Source organism: Sarcophilus harrisii, chromosome 3, assembly GCF_902635505.1.
Source record: "Sarcophilus harrisii chromosome 3, mSarHar1.11, whole genome shotgun sequence".
Taxonomy (NCBI): Eukaryota; Metazoa; Chordata; class Mammalia; order Dasyuromorphia; family Dasyuridae; genus Sarcophilus; species Sarcophilus harrisii.
Window position 1 is genome coordinate 300,830,487 of NC_045428.1, and position 12,409 is coordinate 300,842,895.

Below are 12,409 nucleotides of genomic sequence, written 5' to 3' on the forward strand. Positions count from 1 at the left end.
AGCAAGAAGGCCAGTATGAATAAAAATTAGAGAAGTTGGTTAACCCTCGCTGCATTGCTATACAAGTTGACAAATATTTTTAAAAATTGAGAGATTTGGCTTAGGTCATTTCTGATGACTTGTCTTTTTTATCTCATAATGCACTGCTGCTCACTGTATATTTTCCCTTATGCCTTAGATCTAAAGAAATTGAAGCTATTGGCTGTAATGGAGATGCAGCTTTTCTTGCCGTCCGAGTCCAGCAGGTGGTGATTGAATTTATCTTGAATCATGTGGATCAAATTTTCAGCAGCTCATCATGCTCCATAGAGAATGATGGTAATTGTCCTGACATTTGTCACATAACCTGGCAGCCCATTCCAATTTTTCCTTGCCCTAGCGATATAAGCCAGAAACAAGTTGGAACAGGAATGGAATCCAAACCAGTATGTGTCTGTTCTATGCATGTCTCCATGTTTTTAATATTTGTCATGCATATATCTGCTGAATGTATGTGCCATGTGTTTGTAATTGGCATTTGCATGTTTCTGTCTATTCTAACATACACAACTTGCACCTGTCATGTATGTAGTTCCTGTAATGTGGTTAGGGACAATAGGATTGATGCAAATATTGTAGTCATGGTGATTTTTCTAAACTATTTACAAGGTTGGTTTGATGTTTATCAATACTGAGCATGTACTTTTGTCCAAATTTAGCTGCATTTTCATTATTTCACATGCCCTCTCAGAAGATGCTAATGTCTTCATCTGGATCATTTAAGTACAAGAGCTAAGCATTTTTTCAGTCTAGTGTAGAGCAGCGAGGTGGTGTAGTGGATAGAGCACTATCTCTGGAGATAGGAGAACCTGAGTTCAAATCTGGCTTCAAATAAACATTTGACACTTACTAGCTGTGTGACCCTGCTTAGGTCAGTTAACTCTGATTGCCTGAGGAAGAGGAGAGGAGAGAGGGTTTTATTAGTGCCTACTGGGAGTTAGGCACTGTGCTAGGTGTTGGTTACACACAGACAAAAGGAAATTTCCCCTATATCAAGAAGCCCACTCTCTATTGGGAGAGATGAAAGGTACATACAGTGATTTCATTGGTCTAGGGATTTCCTGATTGAGAAAACCTGTAGATCATCATCTTCTCAGGCAACTGCTCAGTTATCTAGCCTGTATGTTTCAGAGGTAGGATCTGAATTAGGAATTGCTGGCTTCAAGTCAGCTCTACCCACTATACCATACTTCTTCCCTATATGCAAAATAAATGGAAGGGAATTTGAGAAAGAAAGGCTTTAGAAGATGAACCAACCAGAAAAAGCTTATTGTAAATGGTGACTTTTAAAGGAAAGTAAGTATTCTAAAAAGTTAAAGTGAAGCATGATCATATTCCAGAGATGGGAGGCAGTCCATACAAAGGAATGGAAATGGGGCATGGGATATCTTATGATATCTTATAGGAAGATTATTAAAAAGGTCAGTTTGACTAGAGTGCTAAGGGATAAAGATTATGGTTTAGGGCTCCTTTTATTTCCCTCTCAGACTTGGGAAAATATGCTGCCAGCTCTCTGAAATGGAACTGAAACTACATTGAAGGGTTAAGTTTCAGAATTTTGAAAAATGCAAAAAGCTTCATGTGAAATTGTAAAAAGAGGATAATAACAACACCTACCTCACAGGGTTTTTGTAAGGATCTAATGAAATAACTTTTATAAAGCATATTGCAATAATTTAAGCACTATATAAGTGCTGTTTCTTATAAGACTTTTAGTGAAGCTCCTGACTTTAGTTGCCCAATAAATGACTCAACTGATTACATGGGAAAATGACTTAATTTTTTTTTGAAGTTTATTTAGTTCTTCTCTAATATTTGTCTGTGTTATATGTGTTCTTATAATTTATGGCTTTGTTGATTATTTGTTAGGAGCATTATAGAAGGAATTAGTGGTCAAGTATTCCAGTTTTTGTAAAGTTGACTCTCTTAGACTTATCTTTAGGGTTATAGATCTTGGTAAGATTAGGGTTTGGTCCCTGTGGGTCTAGTCCCTACAGAGTCAAACTTGGGCCAACCAGAGCCTGGGGAAACTGGCTTATGGCTTATGCTATCCAAACTCACATGAGATTGATTTACATGCTAAAGTGCCAATTTATTAATTGGCATGATTAATCTCATACAGATGTAAAAAACATAACTGCCTCAAAACCAGAATGTTTATGCTGGAAGAGCCCAATATCTTCCCAGTAGGCAACCTTACTTGGGAAAACAAATTAATAACCAGAAGATTGCTTGGTAAATAAAAGACTCCAGGAAAGGGAATTATATGCTTTCCTGGGATATTTCCCATATCGTGTTGTTTATGATCTCATCAGTCACTGTTCTCCTGGGGATAATCCGCCTGGCAGATTGGCATATTGGGCAAAGCGCCCTCTCCCTACTCAGTGCTAGAAACACACAAACAATTCTCATGCTCCAAAGCTCCCTTTGTTTGATTCCCAAATGACTGTCACATCATAACTGCTGTGAACTGTTTCTTTAAGAGTTTTTGCTGAACTAAGCCTGCTAGATTTCTAAGAGAAGTATATCTAGAGCTGACTGGGACCTTAAGTGCTTTGTGTGTGATATGGCTTAGTTGGGTTTCAAGCTTCAAGAACAACCTCCTCATCTTACAGAGGTGGAAACTGAGGCACACAGATATTAAGTATTTTGCCAAAGTTCACATAATAAACATAAGAGCCAGGATTTGAACTAGTTTCATACCAATGTAATAGCTTATCAATTCCATTTTAAGTGACTTGTTATTCAGTTGTGTCTAACTCTTTATGATCCCATTTGGAGTTTGCTTGGCAGAAATAATGGAGTGGTTTATTTCCTTTTCTAGTTCATTTGACAGATGAGGAAACAGAGGCAAGCAGGGTTAAGTGATTTGGGCAGGGTCACATAGCTAGGAAGTGTCTGATTCTGGATTTGAATTCAGAAAGATAAGTCTTTATTCTAGGTCCAGCACTCTATCCACTGACTTTTATTCACTAAAGTGAGTAGCTACTCTATAGCATCTTAATCTCCAATCCCTCTGTAAATGAGTGATTCTAGGAAGCTGGGTTTGGGGAGTTTGGGAAGGAAGGAAGGAAGGCACTTACTATATGTGCCAGGCACTATGTTAAGTACCTTACATTTAAATATTTCATTTGATTCTTATAACAACCTTGGAAAATAGATACTATTATTATCTCTATTATACAATTAAGAAAACAAGGAAAACTTCCAAAAGACTTGTGATAGAAAGAGCCATCTGCATCTAGAGAGAGGAATATGGGCACTGAATATAGATCACAACACAGTATTTTCACCTTTTGTTGTTTGCTTGCTTTTTTTCCTCTCCTCTTTTTTTTTCCTTTTTCATTTGATTTTTCTTATGGAACATGATAAATGTGGAAATATTGCACATGTTTAACCTGTATTGGATTACTTGCTATCTAGGGGAGTGGGAAGGGAGGAAGAAAAATGTAGAACACAAGATTTTGCGAGGGTAAATGTTGAAAACTATCATGTATCTACTATGCATGTATTTTGAAAAATAAAAAGCTATTATTAAAAAAAGAATAAAAGAAAACAAGGCAAACAGTAGTTAAGTGACTTTCCCAGTAGCACATATCAAGCACATATCTGAAGTCTCTAAGATTTAACGTAGGTTTTTCTTGGCACTCTATCCACTGTACCATCTAGTTGCCTATAAGACATACTGTATGACTAGTTATTAGTCATAAAAGTTGTCCTTTAAATTTTTTGGTTTTGCTATAAACCTTTGCCTCAGTTTATTCCTCGTCCTAGATCTTTTTTTTTCAGCCTTAATTCATGTCCTATATATTTTGCTAAAGTATATCTCCCAAAAAGTACTTTTCCCCCTACAGAATCTTACATTTGGAAGAAACTTCCAAGGCCATCTAGTCTAACCCATACCTGAAGAATCCCCTCTATAATCCTCCTGACAAGTGATCTGTAAAGTCATAAATTACAACAATACAATGTCATGGACAAATATTGGAAGAGTTAAATAAACTTTAAAAATTAAGCCTTCTTCCAATTTAATCAGTTGAGTCGTTTATTGAGCAATTAAAGTTGGGAGCTTCACTAAAAATCTTTGTTAATAATAACTAGCATTTATATTATTTAAAACTTTGCAAAAATGCATTATAAATATTATGTCATTTCATTTAATTCTAACAACAACCTTGGTTGGTTGGCACTATTATTTTTTACCTTTTACAGTTGAGAAAACTGAGGCACCGAACTGGGAATTACATCTCACCACTTAGAACGGTGCACATAGGCATATAGATATTTATTGATTATTTGACTTGTTAATGATCACACAACTAGTAAGTGTCTGAGGTACAATTTAAAGTTAAATCTTACGTACTCCAAGGCCAATACTCTGTCTACTATGCCACCCAGCTGCCTCACTTCTATGTAAGTGAAAAATTTTAAGAAGCATTTTTAAAAGTTTTTATTTTTTTAACTAATATTTAAAATGACTCTTCTCCATAGAATCATAGAATGAACCAGCATAGTATGCAGGCATAACTATCATGATATTGCCCTGATCAATATCACTTCACAGTAAGATCAATGATGTCATAAGCAAAAAATTATTACTCAGGTAAATCTACTATAACTTTGCAAATCATAACATCATTTCCTCAAAATACCATTCAAGTACTTTATTCCTATGGAACTAACTAGTCACAATAATATCATTTCATGTTTTATGTTTGTGGAATTAACAGCATTAAGAGGGGAGTACATTTTATCCAAGTTCAACTTTCTTTTTTTTTTTTTTTTTTGCTGAGACAATTGGCGTTAAGTGGTCACAGAGCTAGGAAGTGTTAAGTGTCTGAGACCAGATTTGAACTCAGGTCCTCCTGACTTCAGGGTTGGTGCTCTAATTACTATACCAACTAATTGCCCTTTAATTTCATCTTTGTAAGAGTCCTTTTATCTGAAGATTATTATCTATGGAAAAGGTTATGCTATAATAATATACAATATATTATAATAATATATGTATATAACATATTATATAATCAGTTATACAGAATTTATTAAGCATCAACTATATACTAGGGTCCTGAGCTATACTTTGAAAATACAAATATGAAAGTGAGATTGTTCTTGTCTTTGAGGAGTTCATATTCTATGAGATAAAAATACTACATGTAATATGTCATGCTCTACATAAAGATAGTCTATTACACATCCTGAGTGGAACTGTCCTTAGAATGTAGTTTGTTAAAGGCATCCTAGAGCTTTCTGAGTGTTCAAAAATAAGCACAGCACTAGTGCCTTTCCCAAAAACTGAAAAAAGATCAACACGAGGCTCTTCTATTTATTAAAGAAAAAATAAAACTCTGGAAACTAGTAATAATCAAAATCAAGATTCCTCTTCCCCCCCAAAAGAAAGAAAGTACTCTAACATATTACAGAAGTACCCCATGGATACCTAAAATGTTACTGAGGATTTTGCTTAAAATAATACCGGTGTGAGTACATATTTTTCTTCCATAGGGTTAGAACTCTGAAGCTAGAAGGGATCTCAAAGTCTTGCTAGTCCAATCTTTCATTTTACAGATGAGGAAACTGAGACTCAGGGAGTTTATGTGATTGGGCATGGTCACATGTCATCACTTTGTGTTCTTCTATACTTTTCTTAGAAAGCTAAAATTGTATAAAAGTATTCTTCTAATATTATCTTTTCAACAAACATAAAATATGAAATGTTATTACTGGGATCAGTTAATTCCATAGGAACAAAGTTATGAATGGGAAATTGAATTGATGGTGTTATGATTTGCAAAGTTAAGATGTAAATCATGACCGAAATATGGCCATCTGGTTCAGTTGTTTCAATCATGTCCAGGTCTTCATGATCCCACTTGGGGTTTTCTTGGCTGTGCTAATGGACTGGTTTGCTATTTCCTTCTCCAACTCATTATACAAATGAGGAAACTGAAGTAAACAGGGCTAAGTGACTTGCCCAGGATCACATAGTTAGTAAGTGTCTAAGCCTGTATTCGAATTCAAGAAGAGGAGATTTCAGGCCTGGCACTTTGTCCACTACATTATCTAACTGCCCTAGAAACATGGTATATCTTAGCATATCAATGACCATTTGCTCTCCAACTTTGAAGAGAAAAGTAGCCTCCTGTAACCTTCCTTCCCCCAGGCTCTGTCCAAAAACTTATCTTATACTCTAGCTCTGCCCAGCTGATTTCAGAGGAAGGACAAAAACCTTTATTAGTGACCCAGGAACACCAGCATGACAGCATAAATAGCTAACATTCTTATGGTTCTTTAAAGTTTGCAAAATACTTGACAACTATTATTCATTTCATCCTCACAGTAAGCGTGGAAGGTAGGGTTATCATTTTATAGATGAGAAAACTGAGGCTAAGAAAAATTTAGGGATTTGGTCACTATTATACAGCTAATAAGTATCCAAGGTACTTCCTGATTCTGGATCTGGCACTTTGTCCATTACACCACCTACTTGCCTACACCTAGAATAATAAACTGAGTGGGAAAGGTAGGAGGCAAAGTGGATAGAGCACTGGGCTTGAAATCGGCTAGGCTCATTTTTCTAGCCTTGAAGTTAGGAGGGCTAGTTTCAAATCCAGCCTAAGACACTAGCTATTTGATTCTGGCCAAATCACTTAATCCTGTTTGCCTTAGTTTCCTTATCTGTATAGTGAGTTAGAGAAGGAAATGGCAAACCAAAAAATATCTTTGCCAAGAAATGGTATCATGAAGAATAGGACATGATTAAAAAAAGACTCAAAAGCAATAAATAGCAAAAATATCTCCATGGAACAGGGCAATCAAATTCCTATTATGTTCAACCATCAAAGTACCCATCTGCAGAAAGTCACTTTTACTCTTATCTTCACTTCTCTCAGCTCCACAACCTATACAGGAGCAAGTCATTGACAAGGAAGGTTGTCCCCTGAAATAATCTGGTTCTGCTGGTGACCTCTGAAATAACCAGGAGGAAAGCCAAGGGCCTTTTCTTCCAGCCCCACAGACTTTATGTTCAAAAACAAGGTTACCAAAAGATGGCTGTAGGAAGTAAGGATGGTTTGAGCTTAATCCTTAGGTTCTCCTCAGAGGACTTACTTCCTCCTATTTCTTTACAGAAAACAGGCCAATTATGAAAAGTCTGACCTTGCCTGCCCTCTCCCTCCCGATGAAGCTGGTGAGCCTTGAAGAAGCTCAGGCTCGGAGTCTGGCTACTAATCACCCTGCACGCAAAGAGAGGAGAGAAAATAGCCTGCCTGAGATTGTCCCTCCCACAGGAGCCCTCTTCCATACTGTCCTTGAGTTACCAGACAACAAGTAAGCTTGTATTTTTTAACCTAAGCATTTGAAAATATTTCAATGCTGGGAAATTTTAGGTGCAAATTGGAGAAATAAGGAATGGTTTCTTCACTTCTCTGCCAAATGAGGAGGGCTGTTAATCAAGGTTATATTAAGTATTTACTATGACTTAATGAGGGCTAAACTGTATACTAGATGCTGAGAATAGAAGTAAGGGAATGAAGCAATCCCTATTTATAAGGCTCTTATTATATTCTAATTGGGGAGGTATCAAGTAAAAATATAAGTATATACAAGCCTAAAAGGAAAGTTAGTAACTAAAAATAAATGTAAATGTAGTTAAATGCAAGGTACTTGAGTGGGTTCACTATTAATCAAATGTGAGAGTCGTGAAATTATGATTTTGATTTATATACCTATTTTACATACCTGGGATTTTATACCTATTTTATATAGATATTGGGGTTGCCTAAAAATTTCTTAGGTATAAAAGGATCGTGAATGGCAAGATTTAAGAAGCCCTGTTTTAGAGATCTAGACATTTGTATTTGGGAATACGAAAAAAGGTTTCATGTAGGAGATAATACTTAAGTCTTAAGGAAAAAGTGGGCCTCCATGAGGAAGGGAATGCATTATTAGGCATGGGGAATGACCAATGACCAGTGCAAAATTTTTCAATCAATCAGGAGATGGAATGTTGGGTGTGAGTAATAAAGAGAAGACAGTTTGGCTATATCGTAGAGTATAAATGGAAGAGTACTGTCTATAAAGATTAGGAATCTAAGTTGACTCAACTTTTGAAATGCTTTAAAAGCTCAATAGAGAAATTTATATTTTATCTGAGAAGCAATAGGAAGGGAAAGAGAGGGAATGCAAGGTCAAGTTATATTAATTATCATGATACCTTATATTTTTCTGAGAAGCAATAGGAAGACCTTGGACTTAAGGAGGAAAGTGCTATGGTAACCATCTGTGTTTAAGGTAAATCACTTTGGCAGGAGTGTGTAAAATGGAGTCAGGTGGAGGAAATTTAAGACCAATTAGGAATCTGTTGCAATAATTTAGACCAAAGCTTCTTAGGTCTTGTGACTGAATGTGGGAGACACAAAATTAGGATTTATTATTAGTGAATGTTTTGATTTGATTTGTATACCTATTTTATATACCCAGTGTCACGTAAAAATTTCTCAAGGGAAAAGGAGTCACAAGTGGAAAAAGTTTAAGAAACCTTGCTCTAGACCAATCAATCAACTAACATTTATTAAAGTAGTTATATTAGTGAAGGGAAAGGGTCCAAGGCAAGAAATGTCATATTTTCTCCCACAACTGACAAGGCAAGAAGAAAATTTATTTCCAGAATTCTGGTACCAATCTCATCACTCCTAGCAGTTCTAGGAGGAATTTTCTATCCCAGGAATTGTGTGATTTCTATAGGGTTAGTAACCTCCTATGCAACTATGAATTTTTTCCAGCTTATTACCACACCTGGGGTATTATTCACATAGCTATACAGCTCTTGTGAAATATACTCACACTCTGCTTGCCTGAAAGGCATTGGGATAGAACTAAAGATGATCTCTATTGGGCATTTTGCAATTTGTTTTTAGAAATATATTATCCTTGTAATGTATAAGTCCCAGTAAATGACTTGAAATCTTCAGAGTAAGGACTTTGTGCAGAAATAAACACATATTGTCTGGGTCAGTTCCTATTTGGGCTGAATCCCGCATTTTCTCCAAATGAATACAGGGCTTGGACTCTGTGCTCCCCCTGGTGTATCCATGACTTACTGCACTTTCTCAGCTAGTATAGCTGATCCTCCCTTTGTTTGAAAGAAATAAAAATAAAGATCATAAATTGACCCTTACCTATGGTGCTAATTGTCCATCATTTGCAATAATTATAGAGACCAGTAGAAAGAAGGAAAAGGGAGTGTTTCCTTTTTTTTTTTTCTTTTTTTTATTTAATAGCCTTTTATTTACAAGATATATACATGGGTAACTTTACAGCATTAACAATTGCCAAACCTCTTGTTCCAATTTTTCATCTCTTACCCCCCCACCCCCTCCCCTAGATGGCAGGATGACCAGTAGATGTTAAATATATTAAAATATAAATTAGATACACAATAAGTATACATGACCAAAATGTTATTTTGCTGTACAAAAAGAATCAGACTCTGAAATATTGTACAATTAGCTTGTGAAGGAAATCAAAAATGCAGGTGTGCATAAATATAGGGATTGGGAATTCAATGTAATGGTTTTTAGTCATCTCCCAGAGTTCTTTCTCTGGGCATAGCTAGTTCAGTTCATTACTGCTCCATTAGAAATGATTTGGTTGATCTCGTTGCTGAGGATGGCCAGGTCCATCAGAACTGGTCATCATATAGTATTGTTGTTGAAGTATATAATGATCTCCTGGTCCTGCTCATTTCACTCAGCATCAGTTCGTGTAAGTCTCTCCAGGCCTTTCTGAAATCATCCTGTTGGTCATTTCTTACAGAACAGTAATATTCCATAATTTTCATATACCACAATTTATTCAGCCATTCTCCAACTGATGGACATCCATTCAGTTTCCAGTTTCTAGCCACTACAAAAAGGGCTGCCACAAACATTCGTGCACATACAGGTCCCTTTCCCTTCTTTATAATCTCTTTGGGATATAATCCCAGTAGTAACACTGCTGGATCAAAGGGTATGCACAGTTTGATAACTTTTTGAGCATAGTTCCAAACTACTCTCCAAAATGGTTGGATTCGTTCACAACTCCACCAACAATGAATCAATGTCCCAGTTTTCCCACATCCCCTCCAACAATCATCATTATTTTTTCCTGTCATCTTAGCCAATCTGACAGGTGTGTAGTGGTATCTTAGAGTTGTCTTAATTTGCATTTCTCTGATTAATAATGACTTGGAGCATCTTTTCATATGACTAGAAATAGTTTCAATTTCTTCATCTGAGAATTGTCTGTTCATATCCTTTGACCATTTTTCAATTGGAGAATGGCTTGATTTTTTATAAATTAGAGTTAATTCTCTATATATTTTGGAAATGAGGCCTTTATCAGAACCTTTGACTGTAAAAATATTTTCCCAGTTTATTGCTTCCCTTCTAATCTTGTCTGCATTAGTTTTGTTTGTACAAAAACTTTTCAGTTTGGTATAATCGAAATTTTCTATTTTGTGATCAGTAATGATCTCTAGTTCTGCTTTGGTCATAAAGACCTTCCCCTTCCACAGGTCTGAGAGGTAAACTATCCTATGTTCCTCTAATTTATTAATAATTTCATTCTTTATGCCTAGGTCATGAACCCATTTTGACCTTATCTTGGTGTACGGCGTTAAGTATGGATCAATGCCTAGTTTCTGCCATATTAGTTTCCAATTTTCCCAGCAATTTTTATCAAAACAGTAAGTTCTTATCCCAAAAGCTGGGATCTTTGGGTTTGTCAAAGACTAGGTTGCTATATTTGTTGACTGTTTTATCCCTTGAACCTAATCTATTCCACTGATCAACTAATCTATTCCTTAGCCAATACCAAATAGTTTTGGTAACTGCTGCTCTATAATATAATTTTAGATCTGGTACAGCTAAGCCACCTTCATTTGATTTTTTTTTCATTAATTAAGGGAGTGTTTCCTTATCAAAAATCTGCTTTGCAGCCGATTTAAAATAAGTCTCCCCAGACAAGGAAGTTGTCAAGAGTCTTTTTCTCATAGCAGCGATGGCCCTGAGGGTACGTCCAACAAGTAGACTGAAAAATCCAGTTATTATTGGTTTGGAGACCCTTGCAAAGTTCTCTCTTTAGTCTCCATGTAAAATACTGCATTGATGTGTGGTGTTCTTCTTTTCTATAATATATGATAGTTCTTTGTGGGAGCAGGTTTCTTGGGGAGGTGTTCTGGAGGCAGCCTTAGTTTCAGTTCAACGTAATAATCACTTCAAATACAGCCAGTTTGGCTGATAAAATCCAAACGTTTATTTTCTCCTTCCAAGTCTTGTCTCTTTCCTTAGGCCCAGTTAGCTTTCCCCCGACTCCTAGCAATATTCCGAAATGACTGACTGACTGATTGACTGACTGAAGCTCTTTTTATGCTCTTTTAGAGGTGTAAACTCAAAGATTGACTCCTCCTCTGAGAGTGGGATTATGGGAAGTGTGAATTTGGATATCTCATACTGAACCCTGAAATCTCCCAAACATGTGAACTAATGTGTGAGCTAATGTATGAACTCTCAAAGGTGTCAACTTAAGCATTGTTTCTATCAACTCCATTGAGTTATCACCTTGTTTCAAGTTCTGGCTCATAACACTGATGGATTTACTAGAGCTCTTCAAGGACTTTCTCAGCCATATTTAGTCAATGTCTTGGGCACCTGAGCTGTTCTTGCTGCCATTTCCCCACAGGAACCTTGAATTTCTCTCCTGGAACTACCCAGGGCTCTGACCGGAAGGCTTTCACCATATCTTGCCCATATCCAGGCCTCTACTTCACTTCCTGGCCATTCTACTTTATATTTTCTCTATTTTTTTCCATCATGTTCATGTCCTCCTCACTAGAACTCTGGACCTTGAACCTGGAGCCACTCCTCATGTGGGTGGTAGAGTGGATATAGCAAAAAGGCTTGAGTTCAAATTTGCCTCTGCTTATTAGCCATGTGACCTTTGAGCAATCATTTAACCTCCATCTGAATATTTCTTCAACTAAAAAAGGAGACTAAGGGGCAGCTAATTGGTGTAATGGATAGAGCACCAGCCCTGAAATCAGGAGGACCTGAATTCAAAGCCGGCCTCAGATACCTAACACTTCCTAGCTGTGTGACCCTGGGCAAGTCACAACCCCAATTGCCTCAGGAAAAAAAAATTAATTTAATTTAAAAAATAAAAAAGGAGATTAGTAATAATATAACTTTCATCTCAGGATTGTTAGGAGAATCAATAATTCTTACAGTCTCATGATTTTAGATATAATACAAATTTATATATTACAAATAACATTTATAAATGATGATTCCTTTCCCTTTCTTGCATTCCCTTCCATGTATACCTT

At 36.3% G+C, this 12,409-nt stretch overlaps 1 protein-coding gene across 1 annotated transcript in view; it reads left to right on the plus strand.

Annotated features, from left to right (window-relative positions):
- Positions 1 to 12,409, plus strand: part of ARHGAP31 (Rho GTPase activating protein 31) — a 167,510-nt gene that overhangs the window by 132,236 nt on the left and 22,865 nt on the right. Inside the window, exons 6-7 of the mRNA XM_023499041.2 lie at positions 179 to 318; positions 7,173 to 7,371. Coding sequence (XP_023354809.1) covers positions 179 to 318; positions 7,173 to 7,371 — 339 coding nt within the window. The remainder of the gene's footprint in view (positions 1 to 178; positions 319 to 7,172; positions 7,372 to 12,409) is intronic.